The sequence below is a fragment of the Panthera pardus genome, unplaced genomic scaffold (assembly GCF_024362965.1).
Source record: "Panthera pardus isolate Hobbes unplaced genomic scaffold, ASM2436296v1 HiC_scaffold_19, whole genome shotgun sequence".
Taxonomy (NCBI): domain Eukaryota; kingdom Metazoa; phylum Chordata; class Mammalia; order Carnivora; family Felidae; genus Panthera; species Panthera pardus.
Window position 1 is genome coordinate 6,618,517 of NW_026526754.1, and position 15,038 is coordinate 6,633,554.

The 15,038-nt window shown below is 50.2% G+C and overlaps 2 protein-coding genes across 3 annotated transcripts in view; one reads left to right on the forward strand and one right to left on the reverse strand.

Moving 5' to 3' along the window:
• Nucleotides 1–1,143: 1,143 nt before the first annotated feature.
• LOC109270809 (spermatogenesis-associated protein 2-like protein) lies at nucleotides 1,144–8,095 on the forward strand. Its single transcript, XM_019455706.2, has 2 exons — nucleotides 1,144–1,555; nucleotides 2,169–8,095. The coding sequence occupies exons 1-2, from the start codon at nucleotides 1,214–1,216 to the stop codon at nucleotides 3,267–3,269; spliced, it is 1,443 nt and encodes a 480-aa protein (XP_019311251.2). The 5' UTR covers nucleotides 1,144–1,213; the 3' UTR covers nucleotides 3,270–8,095.
• Nucleotides 8,096–8,944: 849 nt separating this feature from the next.
• TK2 (thymidine kinase 2) overlaps nucleotides 8,945–15,038 on the reverse strand; it is a 31,994-nt gene continuing 25,900 nt past the window's right edge. For both annotated transcript variants that reach the window (XM_053906522.1, XM_053906523.1), the window contains one exon: nucleotides 8,945–13,915. In XM_053906522.1, coding sequence (XP_053762497.1) covers nucleotides 13,817–13,915 — 99 coding nt within the window. In that variant the 3' untranslated portion in view covers nucleotides 8,945–13,816. The remainder of the gene's footprint in view (nucleotides 13,916–15,038) is intronic.

Consider the following 15,038-nt stretch of genomic DNA (forward strand, 5'->3'; position numbering starts at 1 on the left):
TGCTGACCCACATGGAAGGAGTGAGTCACCGAGTGGCTGAGTGAGTGAATGATGACTTAATTAAGTATTGGGTGAATGAATGGCAGGAAGGAAGGAAGGAAGGGAGGGAAGAAAGCTGAAGGGAAGGAAGGAAGGAAAGCAGGTAGGGAGGGGGGAGGGAGGAAGCCTGGCTCTAAATATTGCTCCCTACTCCTATCTCCCCAAATTCACTTTGCCCTGCCTGGTGGTAAGGGGCTCAGACAGTGGGGGTGAATCAGGATCCTAATGGGTGCTGCCCTATTTATACCTGGGTCTGTTTTAAAGGGAAAATCCTGTTGTTTATTTAACGTGCTTCCTCCTTAGGCAAGGCTGGGGTATGATGAAAGACATTCTAGCATGATCGCGACTCCTCCAGGGCCATAGGGCATAAATGGGATCTCAGGTCTGAGAATAAGCCAGTGAACTGTAAAAAGACAAAAAAAAAAGAAAAGGTGGAAAAAGCAGGGAGGGAGGGAGATTGTTCCCCCAAAGCAGTCCCAGGATTTGCGTACCGATCATCTGGGAGGCAACCCTGGGAAGCACAACAGGAATCGGGAATTAAAACAAGGGTGGAAGAAGAGCCACTCATGAGGAGGTGGGCACTCATGAGCAGGTTACTGCAGGGGACAACCGGGGATGATCCCACTGGGGACCCCCTAAGAGAGTGGAGAACACACCCCAGAACTGTCCTGCCTGGGGCAAGAAGCTGGGAGTTCTATCCACCCACCCTCCTTGGCTGGTGTTAACACCCTGGGACTTGGAGTCTGTCCCACACACACCTGCAGCCCGAGAACATTCTCAAGCATGAGGGATAAGGAGCCTTAGCTGGTGGCATCCAAAGTGGGCTGGGGGTTATGGGCTGGCACGCAGTGTCGGCTGCAGAGGGGTGTAGACGGCTGTGGGCACCGCTGTCTCTGTTTCCCCATTTGTTTAGGGGGCGGGGCAAGGACAGAGCCCGATCTCAGCTCTGCTCCACTGGAAGGAGGTGGCACAGCCCCAGCAACCCTCGGGTCTGAGCCCCTCAGAGCGACAAGCAAAGGCAGAGCCGGGCTGTGTGTGGCTTTCTCTTTTGCTAGCACAACTTCCTCTTCAGCTTCCTGACTGAGCAGTGGGGCAGGACGGAGGCGGGCCAGCCTGGGCCTGGCCTAGAAAGGCCCACACAGCTCTCCTCGGCACCCAGCCCCTCGGAGCCACCATGAGCCAGCCCCAACACCCTGGGCCGGGTGAGGCTGCTCCAGAGACCCTCCTGGGTGACCTCATCAGCTACTACCAAGAGGAGGCAGGGGCCGGCCGGCTCCGGGTCTGCAGGCAAGCAGCCCTCACCCACAGGGCCCGGCGGTTCTCCGACATGGGGCCCCCCCTTCAGCTCTATCTGCCTGAACTTGTGGCCTCCAATCTGCGGGCCACTCACTCCCAGGGGGCACCCAGCCCTACCCAGCCTGTCTGCCATGAACTGGTGCAGGCACTAGAGTTCCTGGAGCTAATATCTGTCAACCTACTCCTGTTTCCCTGGAGGAAGGAAATCAGGTCCCTGAAGGTAGGCACCACCATGCCTCTGAGCAAGGGGGTCTCGGGTTGGAGACGGAGCTCTGCCTCTGGGGGAAACAGCGTGTCCATCATGCCCACTGACTTTGGTCCCATTTTATAGTTGGATAAACTGAGAGCCAAAGAGGTTAATGCAACTTACCTATGGTCACCAGCTAGTAAGTAGAAGAGATAGACCTCAAACTCAGGCAGCACACCTTCCAACCGCTAAACTCTACTGCCTCTCTAAAGACAAGGAACCAAGGAGCTCATAATAAACAGGGGAAGGAGTCTAGCTTTGGAAAGCTTTAATCTCTTCTGACTCCAGGCCAGGACTCCTGGGTTGGGAGCCAGGATATCGGAGCCTCACCCCAGCTCAATCTCTTGCTATGTGACTTGCGACAGGTCCTGTCCTGTCTCTGGGCCTCAGTGTGCCCTTCTATAAAATGGGACAGAGGATAACATGATCATGGACCAGATGTCCCTTTGGCCAAATGCCCCAGCCCAACGGCTTCTCAGGAGCCTCCAGTGCTCCCCTGGGCATCGGCCCTTGGTCCTGCCTGGCCATTCACAGCCACTTTGCTGGGCTGTGTCCCACCTCTAATAAACATCCCTGTTTGTTCCAGACATACACTGGAAACTTTGCCTACCGGGTGCAGCCTGTGCTTTCTGAACAAACACTGCACACCATTCTGGGCAGGCTGGGCTATGTGGCCACTTCTGAGGCGGAGTTTTCGCTGGTCCAGGCCATCAGCAAGGAGGATGCCAAGCAAATGATGTTTGAAATCTTCCTGGCGAGAGTTACATGTGAGGCCATTCTGGGGACCTCGAGCAGGCAGGTCCTGGGACTGGGCAGAGAGAAACCCTACCGCAGGCGCAGCTCCAAGAGAAAGCTGGCGAAGGCCCACAACTGCCCTGAGGGGGCCCAGCCAGGCCCCCAAGAAGGGCTGGGATCTGAGAGGGCCCTGGCTGAGGGCCCTGACCATCAGAGCACTGTGCCAACGGCCCCGAGCCTGTCCGAGGTCTCAACATCCCCCCGCACCCTCCGTGCCGGCCCCCAGCTCCCCCTGGACTCCCAGCGCCATGCCAGCACACGCTCGGACAGTGAGGAGTTCTTGACCTGCTACAGTGACCTTGTTCTGCACCGGACACCCCTGTTCCGCAGGGACTTTCCCCTGCGCGGCCTGAAGGGAGACCAAGCCCAGGGCCCAGCCCCGGCTCCCAGCCCACCTGCAGGTGAAGCGCTCACCTCCTTGGGCAGCAGCGGTGAGTGGTCCCTGGTCCCCAGTGCAGCTCCTGAGAGCAGAGTGGTCACCATCCCCAGGCAGCCCCGGCTGACACCAGGCCCCCAGTTGTCAGGGAAATCCTTGGACCCAAAGCCAGAAGCACAGCCGGAGCCGGCCACCCCTGACGCAGACACTGTTCCTCCAAACACTTCCTCTGAGTTGGACGAGCTCTGTGCACACCTTTCCCACCTCCTCGGACCCTCAACTCTAGCAGACCATCCTGGGGGCCTCCCAGGCCCTGGGGTTGAGGACACTAGACAATCAGAACCTCTCACGGGGCCAGAGCCAGCCGCTGAGGCCGGTGGCCCAGACAGTAGGATCACCCAACTCTGGAGGCCTACTCAGAACCCCCTCATGTATGAGGGCCCCCGACACTATGTTCCCCCAGGGGAGCTGGAGGGGCCAGTTCTGACCCAAGAACACCACCCAGGCAATAGCTAAAAAATGTCACCCCTGGATAATACAGGGACAGAGACCCAGACTGCTCTTCCACCAGGGAAGCGACCCCTTGGAGAGGTGGCAGATCTGGAACCCACAGCTTGTCAGGGGTAGGGATCAATCTGCTAAGCAATCCATCTGGTCTCAAGTCCCACCTACTGACTGTGTGACTTTGGGCCACTCGCTCCGGCTCTCTGAGCCTTGTTTCCTCCCCTGTGTGGTCGGACCTGCTCACAGGAGGCTGGGAAGTGTCCGTGAGGTGAGGTGAGGTGGGCACAGTGCCCCTCGGTGCTTCCCTTGGCGGGGGGTGCTTCCGGTCCCTTCCCATCCCCACTAAGTGTGTGACCCTGGGCATCTCTGAGGGGCAGTTTCCTCCAGCATCCTCAAGGGAACTGTCACAGGACAGGTGAAGAAAGCTGTGTAGATAACTACACCCTTAATGCGCTTAGACTACTCTGTCAGGCTCCCTGCTCTGTCTGCTAACTTCTGGTTAATAGAGAAGAAAACCATTCCCGGGAGCACAGGATCACACGCGGGCTCTGCATCCATGGGTTGGGGGCTCCACTCATCTGGGCTGCGGCACCCCCTCCCCCAGCCATCTCTTGCCCCACACGTGCACACGCACCTCACAAGTGGGCACATCCAGAGGTGCTGCTCTTCCCACAGTATTCCCACCCGCTCGCTCCAAGCAAATGACCCCATCTCTTTGTGAGCTAAAGCCAGAGAGGATCCTGTCTGAACCAAGTCCTGTGACTTTCTTGCTCAATTCTCCCCAGGGGCTCCCAAGGCCACACCAAGCCCCACAGGCCCCTCACTATCCTTTTGATCTCATTTCCTGCCTCTTTCCCCCCAGCCTACTGCAGACAAGACAAACTGGCCTCTTACAGGTTCTCAAACAAGCTAAGCCCACCCCTACCTCCCAGCCTCTGTGCAAACTGTTCCCTTTCCCCACTCACATCCCGTCTCTATCTTTCCTGTCATTCACAACTCACCTTAAATGTCACCTCCTGGAGAGGCCTTCCATGGCCACCCATCTATCACATCAACTTAGTTTTCTGCACAGACATTTTAAATGTACTTATTCATTTTCCATCCCCTCCCCCGCCCTCCTAGAATATAAGCTCTTGGAGAAACTTCATCTTGTCTCATTCACCTCTGTTTCCAGGGATCCATCAAATGAGTAGAAAACTTAGAAAATACAGATGGACATAAAAACAAAAGCAGCAGTTACCATAATATCCACCACTGGGAGACACCCAATGTTAGGATGTTAACGCAATTCCTTCTGGTCTTTTTTTTCTAAATTTGGGATTGTAGTATTTACAGTGCTGTGTTCTGCTTTTCTTTACCACGAAGGGAGTTATTGTAATTAATTTTAGATTTAAAGAAAAGTTGTGAAATAAGGCAAGGAATTCCTTTGGAACCCTCACCTTGTGTCCCCTGAAAACGACATCTTATATAACTAGAGTATGATGATCAAGAACAGGCAATTAACACGAAGACAGTATGATTAACTAAACTACAAACCTTTTTTAAATGTGACCAGTTTTCCCATGACTACCCTTTCTCCATTCCAGGATCCTTTCCAGGACCCCATAGGGCATTTGTCCTTTTTCCTTCATCCCTGCCGGTCTCTGCCCCAGTCTGTTACAGTTCCTTAGCCTTAGTTTTGTCTTTCCTCATCTTGATGCTTTTGGTCAAAACTTAATACTGATTTTGTTGAATGTCCCTCAGTTTGACTTTGTCTGTTTTTTTCTTTTATAGTTGAAGTGAGGTTATGCATTTTTGGCAAGAATACTATTAAAAATGATGCTGTGTCCTCGGTGCATCTTACCAAAGGGTTCATCTTATTACTGGTGATACTAATGTGCTGCATCCCTGGAATAAACCGCTTGTCCTAGGAGCCCTGGTGCCTCTTACTGGAGAATGATGTTTAGATACCAAGACCCGGGTGCCAGGTGTGCTGTTACTGGGTGTCATTGCTTCCAAGCCCACTCGGGGGGCAGTCAGGAAACATATGGATGTGTACTAACCCAGGCATATACATATGTGAGTTTATTTCCAAATCTATATAGAATTTTAAAACCATGAGTGTTTATGGATTCCTCTGATTTTAAGCCAATGGCACAGGGTTGCTTCTGCCTCACCCCTTTTACTTATAAGTTCTTTCTGTAGAAGAGAATGAAACCTGGCTCTCTTAATCTACGGTCTACTTGTTTGTTCAGGTCCAATACTATAGTTTTAGAATTGCTGACCACACCTCCGTGAGAAACACTTTTAAAACTCTATCATAGCATTTATGAAGACTAATTTTCACCTTCACTCTCGCCGTATCAAGGTACTGTTTTCCCCAGTTACTCAGGCGACTTCCTTACTTCCCCACCCCTCTGGTGTGGTCGTTTTTCACTTGTGATGCTCTTAGGGTCAGCTGTGTCTGTATTCCGTTTTCCATTCCCCCTACATCCTAGTTGATCCTGTTGGTTTATTTCGGGGGTAATGGGACACTTTTCTATGGTTCTAAGAGTCAGTTATACAAAAAGACACATTCACACAAGTGTCATTCCCTTCTCCTCCCTGCAACCACACCTCATCCTTCCCTCTCTACAGCCTCTGCCCACCAACCTATTTAGTTTCTGGATCATCCTTCATTTCCTTTGCATCTGTGTATTTTTTTAAAGTTTTTATTTATTTTTGAGAGAGAGACAGAGCACCAGCAGAGGACGGGCAGAGAGAGAGGGAGACACAGAATCCGAAGCAGGCTCCAGGCTCTGAGCTGTCAGCAAAAAGCCCAACATGGAACTCGAACTCAAACAGTGAGACGTGACCTGAGCCAGAGTCAGATGCCTAACTGACTGAGCCACCCAGGCGCCCCTGCATCTGTGTATTTTCTTGGGTCTCTTCTTATACAAAGGGTAGTGTACCAGAGATACTCATTTGGACGTTGTTTTTCACTCAAGATTGCTTTATGTCCTGGAAATCATAACTGTTCAGAAAGAGCTTCTTCATTCTTTTTTCCACTCCACCGTGTGGCTGTGCCATAGTTTATTTGACACTCTGTTACGTACAGGTCTTTAGGCTGTTTCCAGTTATTTTGCAGTTAAAACCAATGCTGCAATAAATAACCTTGTGCATAGATATTTTTATATTGTAGAAAGTACATATTCGATACCACAAGCGGGATCCCTGGGTCGCAGTGTAAGTGCATACGTACTTTGTCGGATGTTGTCAAACTTCTCTCCAAAAGGGTTGTACAAAGTTACACTCCCACCAGCGATGTATGTGAGTACTTGTTCCCCACAGCCTCACCAGAAGAATGTGGTTTGTTTCCCCCCACACACCCCTGTCTGGTAGGTGAGTCAGTGTTCTTTCAGTCCGTCTGGGCTTTTATAACAAAATACTACACACCAGTGGCTTATACACAACAGAAATTTATTTCTCACAGTTCTGGAGGCTACAAGTCCAACATCATGGTGCCAGTATGGTGGTGTTCTGGCGAAGGTCCTCTGCCGGGCTGCAGACTGCAGACTGCCGACTTCTTGCTGTGTCCCCACACGGTGGAAGAGGCACGGGAGCTCTGTGGGGTTCTTTTACAACAGCACCGAATCTCTTCATGAGGTTCCATTCTCACGCCTAATCTCTTCCTCTTGAAGGTCCCCTCCTAATACCATGGCCTTAGGCATTAAGTTTTCAACATATGAATGGGGGGTGGGAGGACTACAAATATTCAGATCATAGCATCTGCTTTTCTCTGAATGAATGTGAGTGTTTTTCACATGTTTAAGGGCCATTTTTATATCTTTTTTTGTAAATTGTCTTTCACATCTTTTCCTCGGTTTTCTATTTGGTTTTTGGTCCTTTGTCCTTCAATTTTAAAGAATTCTTCATGGATATTTAGGAATATTAGCCCTTTGTTACATATGTTGCATTTTTCTCCCAGTTTGTTAACTGTCTTTTGATTTTGTTCATGCTAGGTTTTATCACACAAGTTTTAAAATTTTTACTTAGCCAGAATGATTAACATTTGGTTGCCCCTGGATTTTGAATCATCATTAGGAAGCTTTCCCTACATCAAGGTTTTAGAGACGAATTCATCCACATTTTCTTCTGGTACTTGAATGGTTCCAATTTCTACATTTAGATCCCTAACCCCTTGGGAGTTTATATGGCATTAAAATACGGATCTTTTATCTTTTTCCAAATGGTGACCTTAGCCACCATTTTTGTTAAAAAGTCCATCTTTACCCCAATGATTTGAGATGGCATCTTTATCATGTAAATTTCTGTATGTATTTACGTCTATTTCTGGGCTATTTTATTTCACTCTTCTACTTATCTATTCATGCATCAGTTCCACACCGTTTTAATGATACAGGTTTTACAGTATGTTTTACTGTCTAGTAAGGCTAGTTCTCCATCACAGTTTTTCTTTTTCCAGTGGTTTCCTGGTTATTCCTTAATGTTTGTGTTTCTATATAAAATTTAGAATAATGTGTATAATTCCATAAAATAGACTGTGGTGTTTCTACTGAGATTGTATTAAATTTGTAATTTAATTTAAGGGAGAACAGACATCTTTACGTTGAGTCCCCCTATCCAAGAATGGGATGCCTTCACATTTGTTCGTCTTATTTGGTGTCTTTGAGGAGTGCTTTAGCATATTTCTTGTATGTTTTTGTATGTATCTTGTTAAATTTATTCCAAAGTATTTAATGTTCTTTGTTACCACTGTAAATGGGCTTTTCACTACCGTTATAACCTGTTTATCATTTGCATATGCTAGTGTTGTATCCTGCTACTTCAGTAAAATTCTATAGTTGGTGTTGGTTTTATCACTGAGTCTTTGGTGTTAATTCTCTACCCCAACAGAAGGGAGTGCTGAGGCTGCAGGTGCCTTCCTGCCTTAGTGTGGGTTTTCTCAGGGATTATTTCAGGATGGGGGGTAGCTATGAGGAGCTAAACTACATGCTTCATGAGTGGAGGGAGGTGTCTGTCCTGGCCACCAGTGTGCACCTGTCAGCCAGCACAGGGCCTGGCATACGGCTGACGCAGGGCAAGTGCTGTCAAAAGACAGGGAGAGAATCGAGGCCTGCTGACAGACTGCCTGGGGACAGACTGCAAAGATGCTGAAATAATATTTGCCCCATAGCCCTGATAAACATTCCCCCCTCCAGGAAGGTACAAGAGTGTCTGGTCTCCTCTCCAGCCAACTACAGAGACGTGGAAAGGGTTTGAAGGAGCAAGAGCACCTGGGGTCTGGCACCGCTCCAGACCCTCTGTGTGCATCACTCATTTAACTCACCCCTTTGTAGTCTGTGCAGCCTCTCTCCTCGTGAGGGAGAAAACAGAATCCCAGTGTCCAAAGGAGGAAGAAACAGAACCAGAGAAGCAAGGTGACCTGCCCCAGGTCTTGCAGCCAATAACCGGGGAAACTGGGATCCCAGCCCATATTCTGACCCCAAAGCCCAAGTCCCATCCACAAAGCCAAGTGGATCCCAAAAGGTAAGATTCACTGAACACTTAACTGGTCACTGTTCATTTTCCTGGGCATTTCCTAAGATGAGCCTGGAGTTGCCAACATCTACCCATCCCTGGCTACAAATAAACCTGCTCTGTGCCTTAGGGAAAGGGTGAGTGAGAGGTCACCTGAGCCCATGGGGAAAGAGGTCTGCCGGCAAATAAGCAAGAAAACCACCCGTTTATTGTGTAAGGAACTCCAGGGCCTTGCTGGTGCAAGAAGCAGTGTCATTTCTCACGGCCTGAGGAGCAGTTATGTCTCTCCCAGCTCTCCCTCTCAGGCCTCAGGATGCCAGGTGCAGACCCAGAGTCCCCACGAGAAACAGGAGCATTTATAAAAAGAAAAGAAAGGCCAGTTGGTTGCCCCATACTCTGCTATTCTAGAAAGGTCATGAGGCACTTTACAGAGGTAAAGTCCCGAAGGTCAGCTTCAACCAGGCCTGTGACCTGAACAGATACATCAAGGTGGTCCCAATTAATTGGTGAGAGCGTGTGCCCACGCCGCTCTGACGGAAAGTGCCAGTCACTGCAGCTGCTGCCATTACTCGGCCAACGAACTGCATTCCAGTCAGTTTTCCAGGAAACATCAGGTGAACTAACATTTATGGGACACTTACTGCCTACCAGGCCCTGGTCCAGACCCCTTCCATATGCCAGGTCAGTTATCCTCACAGCCCTGAGAAATGAGCAATGCTCCCATTTGATAGATATGATAACCAACACTCACAACACATTCAACCACCACCAAGATGCCAAGTTTTCTTGGAACTCTGGGATGTCCAGTCCTAGAAACTTTAAACCCAGGGAGTTCCCTGGACTCATCATCCCCGGGAATGGTGTTAGAAAACAGTCTCAGGCCCACCCCAGAACTGGATTCCACTCAATTGGAAACTCTGTGGGTGGACCTGGTAATCCATGTTTTAACATGCCCTCTGGGGATTCAGATGTACTGAACCTGGAGAACCAAGAGCTAGAGATTCCCAAAGGGCACAAAAGCCAAGAGTCATCAGCAGCTGCAGACTCCCTAAAACAGTGCTTTTCCCAATGTGTGTTCCGAGGAACCCTGGCACTTCTGGAGATTGTTAATGGATATCCCCCAAATGAGGGGTTCTACTGTCAATGAGTCTGAGAGTCCCTGGCTTACATAAGGGTGAAAAGGTGTTTTTCTCACAGGACTGCTTGAGTTTATCTAAACTAATGTATCTTGCGCATCTTAGAGAAAATACCCAGGTGGTGCTTCCCAAATTTCCTGGACTACGGAACCCTCTTTTCTCAGAACACCTGTTGCTCTCTCCTACAACACCTGTGTTCCACGGATCCCAGCCTTGAAGACCAACAAGCCAAGAAATGCAGAAATTCGGGAAGAGAGCAGCAAAAGTGGATACCCACTCTGGATTCCGCAAGACTAGCTCTCTCTTAGCTTCTGTTTAATGACAGCCTTTGGCAAGCTCACTATCTTATGTAAACTAAAGGAACACAGAGTTCACTCCGCCTTCTTAGAGGAGCTGCGGGGTTGGAGTTATTAGGAAAAGAAAGCCCTGTGCCAGTGACCCTGGGGCCCTGGGTGAGTAATCCACCACCAAAGCCCAGAGGCACCAGGCGGGGTATTATTATTATTAGATTTCCAACAATGGAGGGCTGACATTTCCAAAAGCTCGTCAATTACTTTAATAACTGTAATTTTTCTGGGTGGAGAGGCCACAGGGATAAGTATTACTCATTCCACAGATATGTGAGCATTTGATGTGAGCGCCCCCATCCGGCCCCAGGGCTCTAGGAAAACAAGATGGCACAGATTCAACAGCACCCAGGGGGTGGGTAGGTTCTGGAAACGCCTTCTACCTTTTCTCAGAGTTGTACACACTTCAATCCTTCCCCAGGTCTGATGGTTGGGGGTCTGGGGGAGTCCCGGCTAAAGGTCTCCAACTGATATATCTCACAGGCAGGGACGGGTACACTTATCTAGGTAAGCAGCTCAGGTGGAAATGAAAGAGGACATTCTTTCCCAGGAACCACGCGGTTTAGGGAGGGCCTCCTGAGAGCCAAGCTGTGGGAGTGCATTATACTGGTGGCCTCTGCCCTTCCCGGGCTACACTCAGCGCAGGAGATGGGTCGAGCTGAGGACACTGTGGTCCCTGGCAGTGAGGGTGAGGTGATGTGAGGGCACAAAGGAGGGAGAGAGGGTGCCACAGCACTGACACCACATCTGTGGCCCAGCCTGTGGGTCCTGACTTCCTTCCTGTCTTTCCCCCACCTCTAAGGCCTCTAGAAAAATCCTGTTAGAACCTTCTGGCTTATCTTAGTTGTGCCTTGCAAAGGTCCTCATCCACATGAGAATTAAAGTATGAATGGGGGACAGACAATATGTCCTGATGCCTTCATTAGCCAGCGTAGGAACTCTGGCACCATCTTGGACAGGGAAGTCCCTGGAGGAAGGAAGCCACAAACCAGGAAGTTGAGCTGGGAACAGAAAGCCAGAGAGAGCCCGGGATCCCATGGCCTCAGAGCCACCGTACCAGTCCTGGATCACCCACCTCTGCCCTTTTACGTGCAACAGAAATACACTTCTATCTCATTTTTTTTTTAATCACCAGGTACATGAACTATTTCTGAATGATTCTAATCATGAATTTTGCATATAAAATTAAAAATATGAAGTATAAATCAGAATTATTTCACTAAACATGCTGAGTACAAGAAGATGTATATGCTATTAAACATTTTTTTTTTTTAATTACCAAGGGTCAAAGCCGCTGAGGTGGCTCTGGGGTATACTCATGCAATGCTCTACAGAACCCCACCTCAGGGTAAGAATGGGGCAACACCAATAAATCTGGAACATCACTGCCCTGGCTTGCCCTGTCAGCAATTCAAGGAGCCAGCCCCTGCCATGCCCCTCCGAGCCATTCCTGGGAGTCCCTGAGGAGTGCCTCCCTCAGCTCTAAAAACTAGGTGTCGTGCCTACCGTGTGCCATCTGCCCTTTTCCTGCCCTGCTCCATGACTCCTGATGTCACCAGCCCTGCCTGCCACATGGGGAAGGCAAGCCTCATATGTGCAAGCTGAGCACCAGCCATTTTGTGTGACATACGTGGGCTGGGAGATTTTTGCCACCTGCACTGGCCGCTGCAGGTACACGGCATCCTGTCCGTGGTGCCAGAGCAAGAGGATGGTGAGCTTTTTTGGACCCAAACCTCCCATGTTAGGAAAGATGGGGTTTAGAAAATGAAACCACATTATCCTACTGGCAAAAGGATGCTGCAGGGAGCTAAAATCACTGGCCTAGGAAGCACTCCAAAATTAACCTCAGGTTTTCAGTGAAGAATTTATTGGCTACTACAGAGCAAGATTTTATTTATTTTTTAAAATTACATTTCCCCCAAAACAGATGCTCAAATTAAGCTGTGGGGAAAACACCGGACTGTTCATCTACAAATTCCCAGAGACTTCCCTGGCCCGTCAAGATCCCCGGTAGCACAGGCTCTCGCCTCCCCTGGGCATCTAGTCAATCACTGACATTTGGGCTGAGAGGCTCATCCCCACGGGGCTGCCCCTCATCCTGCCCGCGTAGCCCAAGATTTGGTCCAGGAGTCACAGTCTTGCCCCCTTAGTGCTCCCTCTGGAACTGGACCACCAGAGCACCTGTAACCCACGCAGAGTCAGACAGCTGCACGCACAGGTGCCACACTCCCGCAGAGGCCGTGGCGAGGCCTTCCAACCTGCGTTTACACCAACCGCTGCTCAGGAGAGCTGAGGCCTGCTTCCCCAAAGCTCACAACTGGCCCTTCTCTGTGTCGACAACAGTCTTCTGATCTCCACCCACCTCCGAAATATCAGGAGTACCAGTGCTCCAAGAGCCTTTGCTTGCGAGCCCTGACCTTCTTGTCCAGACTGTCTCCTAAGAGAATGTTATTTCTCTCTACTTCCCACTGGACTCAAGGGGCAGCTATGGCTGTGATGTATTGTTACAGCTGAGAGAAGCTAAGATATATTCTGAACCAATAAAGATGAGTTCATGCTCTATGATCCAAGGTGTCCCCTTCATGGAAAAACATTTCAAAAAGACTTAAGGCCACTCAGGCCTCTCCCACAGCCCACAGACTCTCAGTAATTCCAAGGGCAAAGCTCCTCACACAGGCCATCACAAGGTAAGAGAGCTTCAGAAGCCAGGGCGCTGGTGCCCCTTGCCCCAGCTTGGCACCGGGCAAACCACCCAGGCACCAAAAGCCATGTCCCTGACATGGAATTGGCAGCAGCTCAGGCAGGCCTTTGTCACCAAGGACACCAAGCACCGTGCAGAAGTCAAAGCACGATTCTCTCCAGGACACGGAAGTCCAGATGATGAGGTGGGAAATGCCGCAGCAGCCTCATGCTGGGAAAGCACCGGACGCTGGGCTCAAGCCAAACACAGCACAATTTTGTGAAGGTCCAGGAATGCTGACTGTCCTCGAGAACTGCTCACATAATGAGAAAATGAGGATGCTGGCTCCACGCACTGCTGGCTCTCCCCACACAGACGTGAGATCTCCAGCAAGGGAAGACAGGCTCTCAGGATGACAGGCAGAGAACGTTTCAGAGTCGCCGAAAGTCTGAACTGTGCCTACTCCATCGTCACTGGCTGTGTGACCCTGGGGAGTCCCTTGGCCTCGCTGAGCTTCAACTTCCTCCCTGGGATGTAAGGGCGACTACCCCACCCTCCTGCGTGGCGGGGAAGGGTTAGGGACTCCAAACCCAGCATGAGGTCAGGAGGCTCTTCCCTTAATCAGAGGGACCCAGCAGTGGGAAACCACCAGGAGAGGCACTGGGGGAATGAATGCAAGGCTACGACCACCAAAGGGCATGACAAACCCACTGGTCCCATTTGTCATTTACCTGCAAGGACCAGAGACCCAGGATGAAGACACTGGCAAAGAGGAAGAGACCATCAGGAAAACAATGTGGCCAAATATAAAGCCCTCCCGGAAGTTGATTTTCCCAAATTGCTCCTAACAGCTAACTTGGCAGCAGTGGGCATTTTTCTGGCATGATCTTTCCTGTCCTATGAGCCATGTTTCTGATTCTCTGGAGTTAGTATGCGGTCCCGGTTTTGTTCAAAGAGTTCTAACATTTTCTTCCTGTCGTGGTCAGCCTCAATCACCTGGAAATTAAACACATGGATCACCGGGCTGCACTTGACCTCAACATCCTCCTCCCTTCACGATGAAGAGGGGGAGAGGAAGAGACAGGCAGGATGAAGCGGGAGAGGCAGAGAAGCCCAAGGTCACAGGCAGAGAAAATGGAAGCATAAAAGCAAAACAGCACCCGGTTCTAGGTCAATTCATATTCTCAACTGTGTTTTCACTTAAGCATCCACTACAGCTGTCCCTGTGGCCAGCCCACGAATGATGGGTTTTTTTTCCCCATCATGTTATATTATCCAATCATGAGGGGGAAAAAATAGATTTTACTTCTTCAAAACTCCAGCACAGTAATATCTCACTTTTCGGCAACCTCATGGCCCGCGAGCACCATGAGTAGAAGTATTTGAGAAGCCCAAACAGATGTCCCTCAGGCCATGCACCAAAGTCTGTGTGCGGCCCTCCCTTGCATCCCACGCTGTGCACGCACTCCTGACAGTCTTAGCACCCATCTGCCTGCCTCAAGAAATTCAGCAGCAGCAAATCGAAAAACGAGGGGACAGGGAAGCAGGGAAACACGGATGGGGCGGAAACGGCGACACAGTTAGAAGTGGCGTGTCGGAAACGGCGACACAGTTAGAAGTGGCGTGTGTCAGCAGGAGAAAAGGGGGCGGCTATACAAAGCCAACGCGGGAGCTCAAACACGTGAGTGGTGTGGGGCAAACAGTCCTACACACCTCAGCACCTCCTAAGGGCATCGCTGGGTAACAGCCCAGGACAGCAAGTGGTGCTCCTCCAGATGCCCTGGGTCACCAAGAAAGGGGGCAGTGAGGCTCTGCGCCTGCTATCCACTGAAGAAGGGATGGCTGCATTGCAAAGACCACCAGCTCGAGTGCTTAAAGCCAAAATGCACGTCTAGAGGCTTCAGCCATGGGGGACACTCCTTCCCTGGTGAGGCTGGATAAGTGAGATGCTACTGTGGCCACCGGTGTAATGACACTGGGACAGGTCACCTTCTCTCAGGACTGTCAGCAACTAACTCTGAGACTCAGTCCAGAATGGGGACCGGGCCAGAGAAAGAGCCCTTTCCACCCTCCCTGCTTCCTCCTTCTCGATCCTCCAGCTATGAAGGAACTCGGGCTT

Coding starts and splice junctions, on each gene's coding strand:
- LOC109270809 (XM_019455706.2), top strand. CDS start 1,214: ATGAGCCAGCCCCAACACCCTGGGCCGGGTGAGGCTGCTCCAGAGACC. Junction 1,556..2,168: donor AGGAAATCAGGTCCCTGAAG/GTAGGCACCACC, acceptor TGTTTGTTCCAG/ACATACACTGGAAACTTTGC.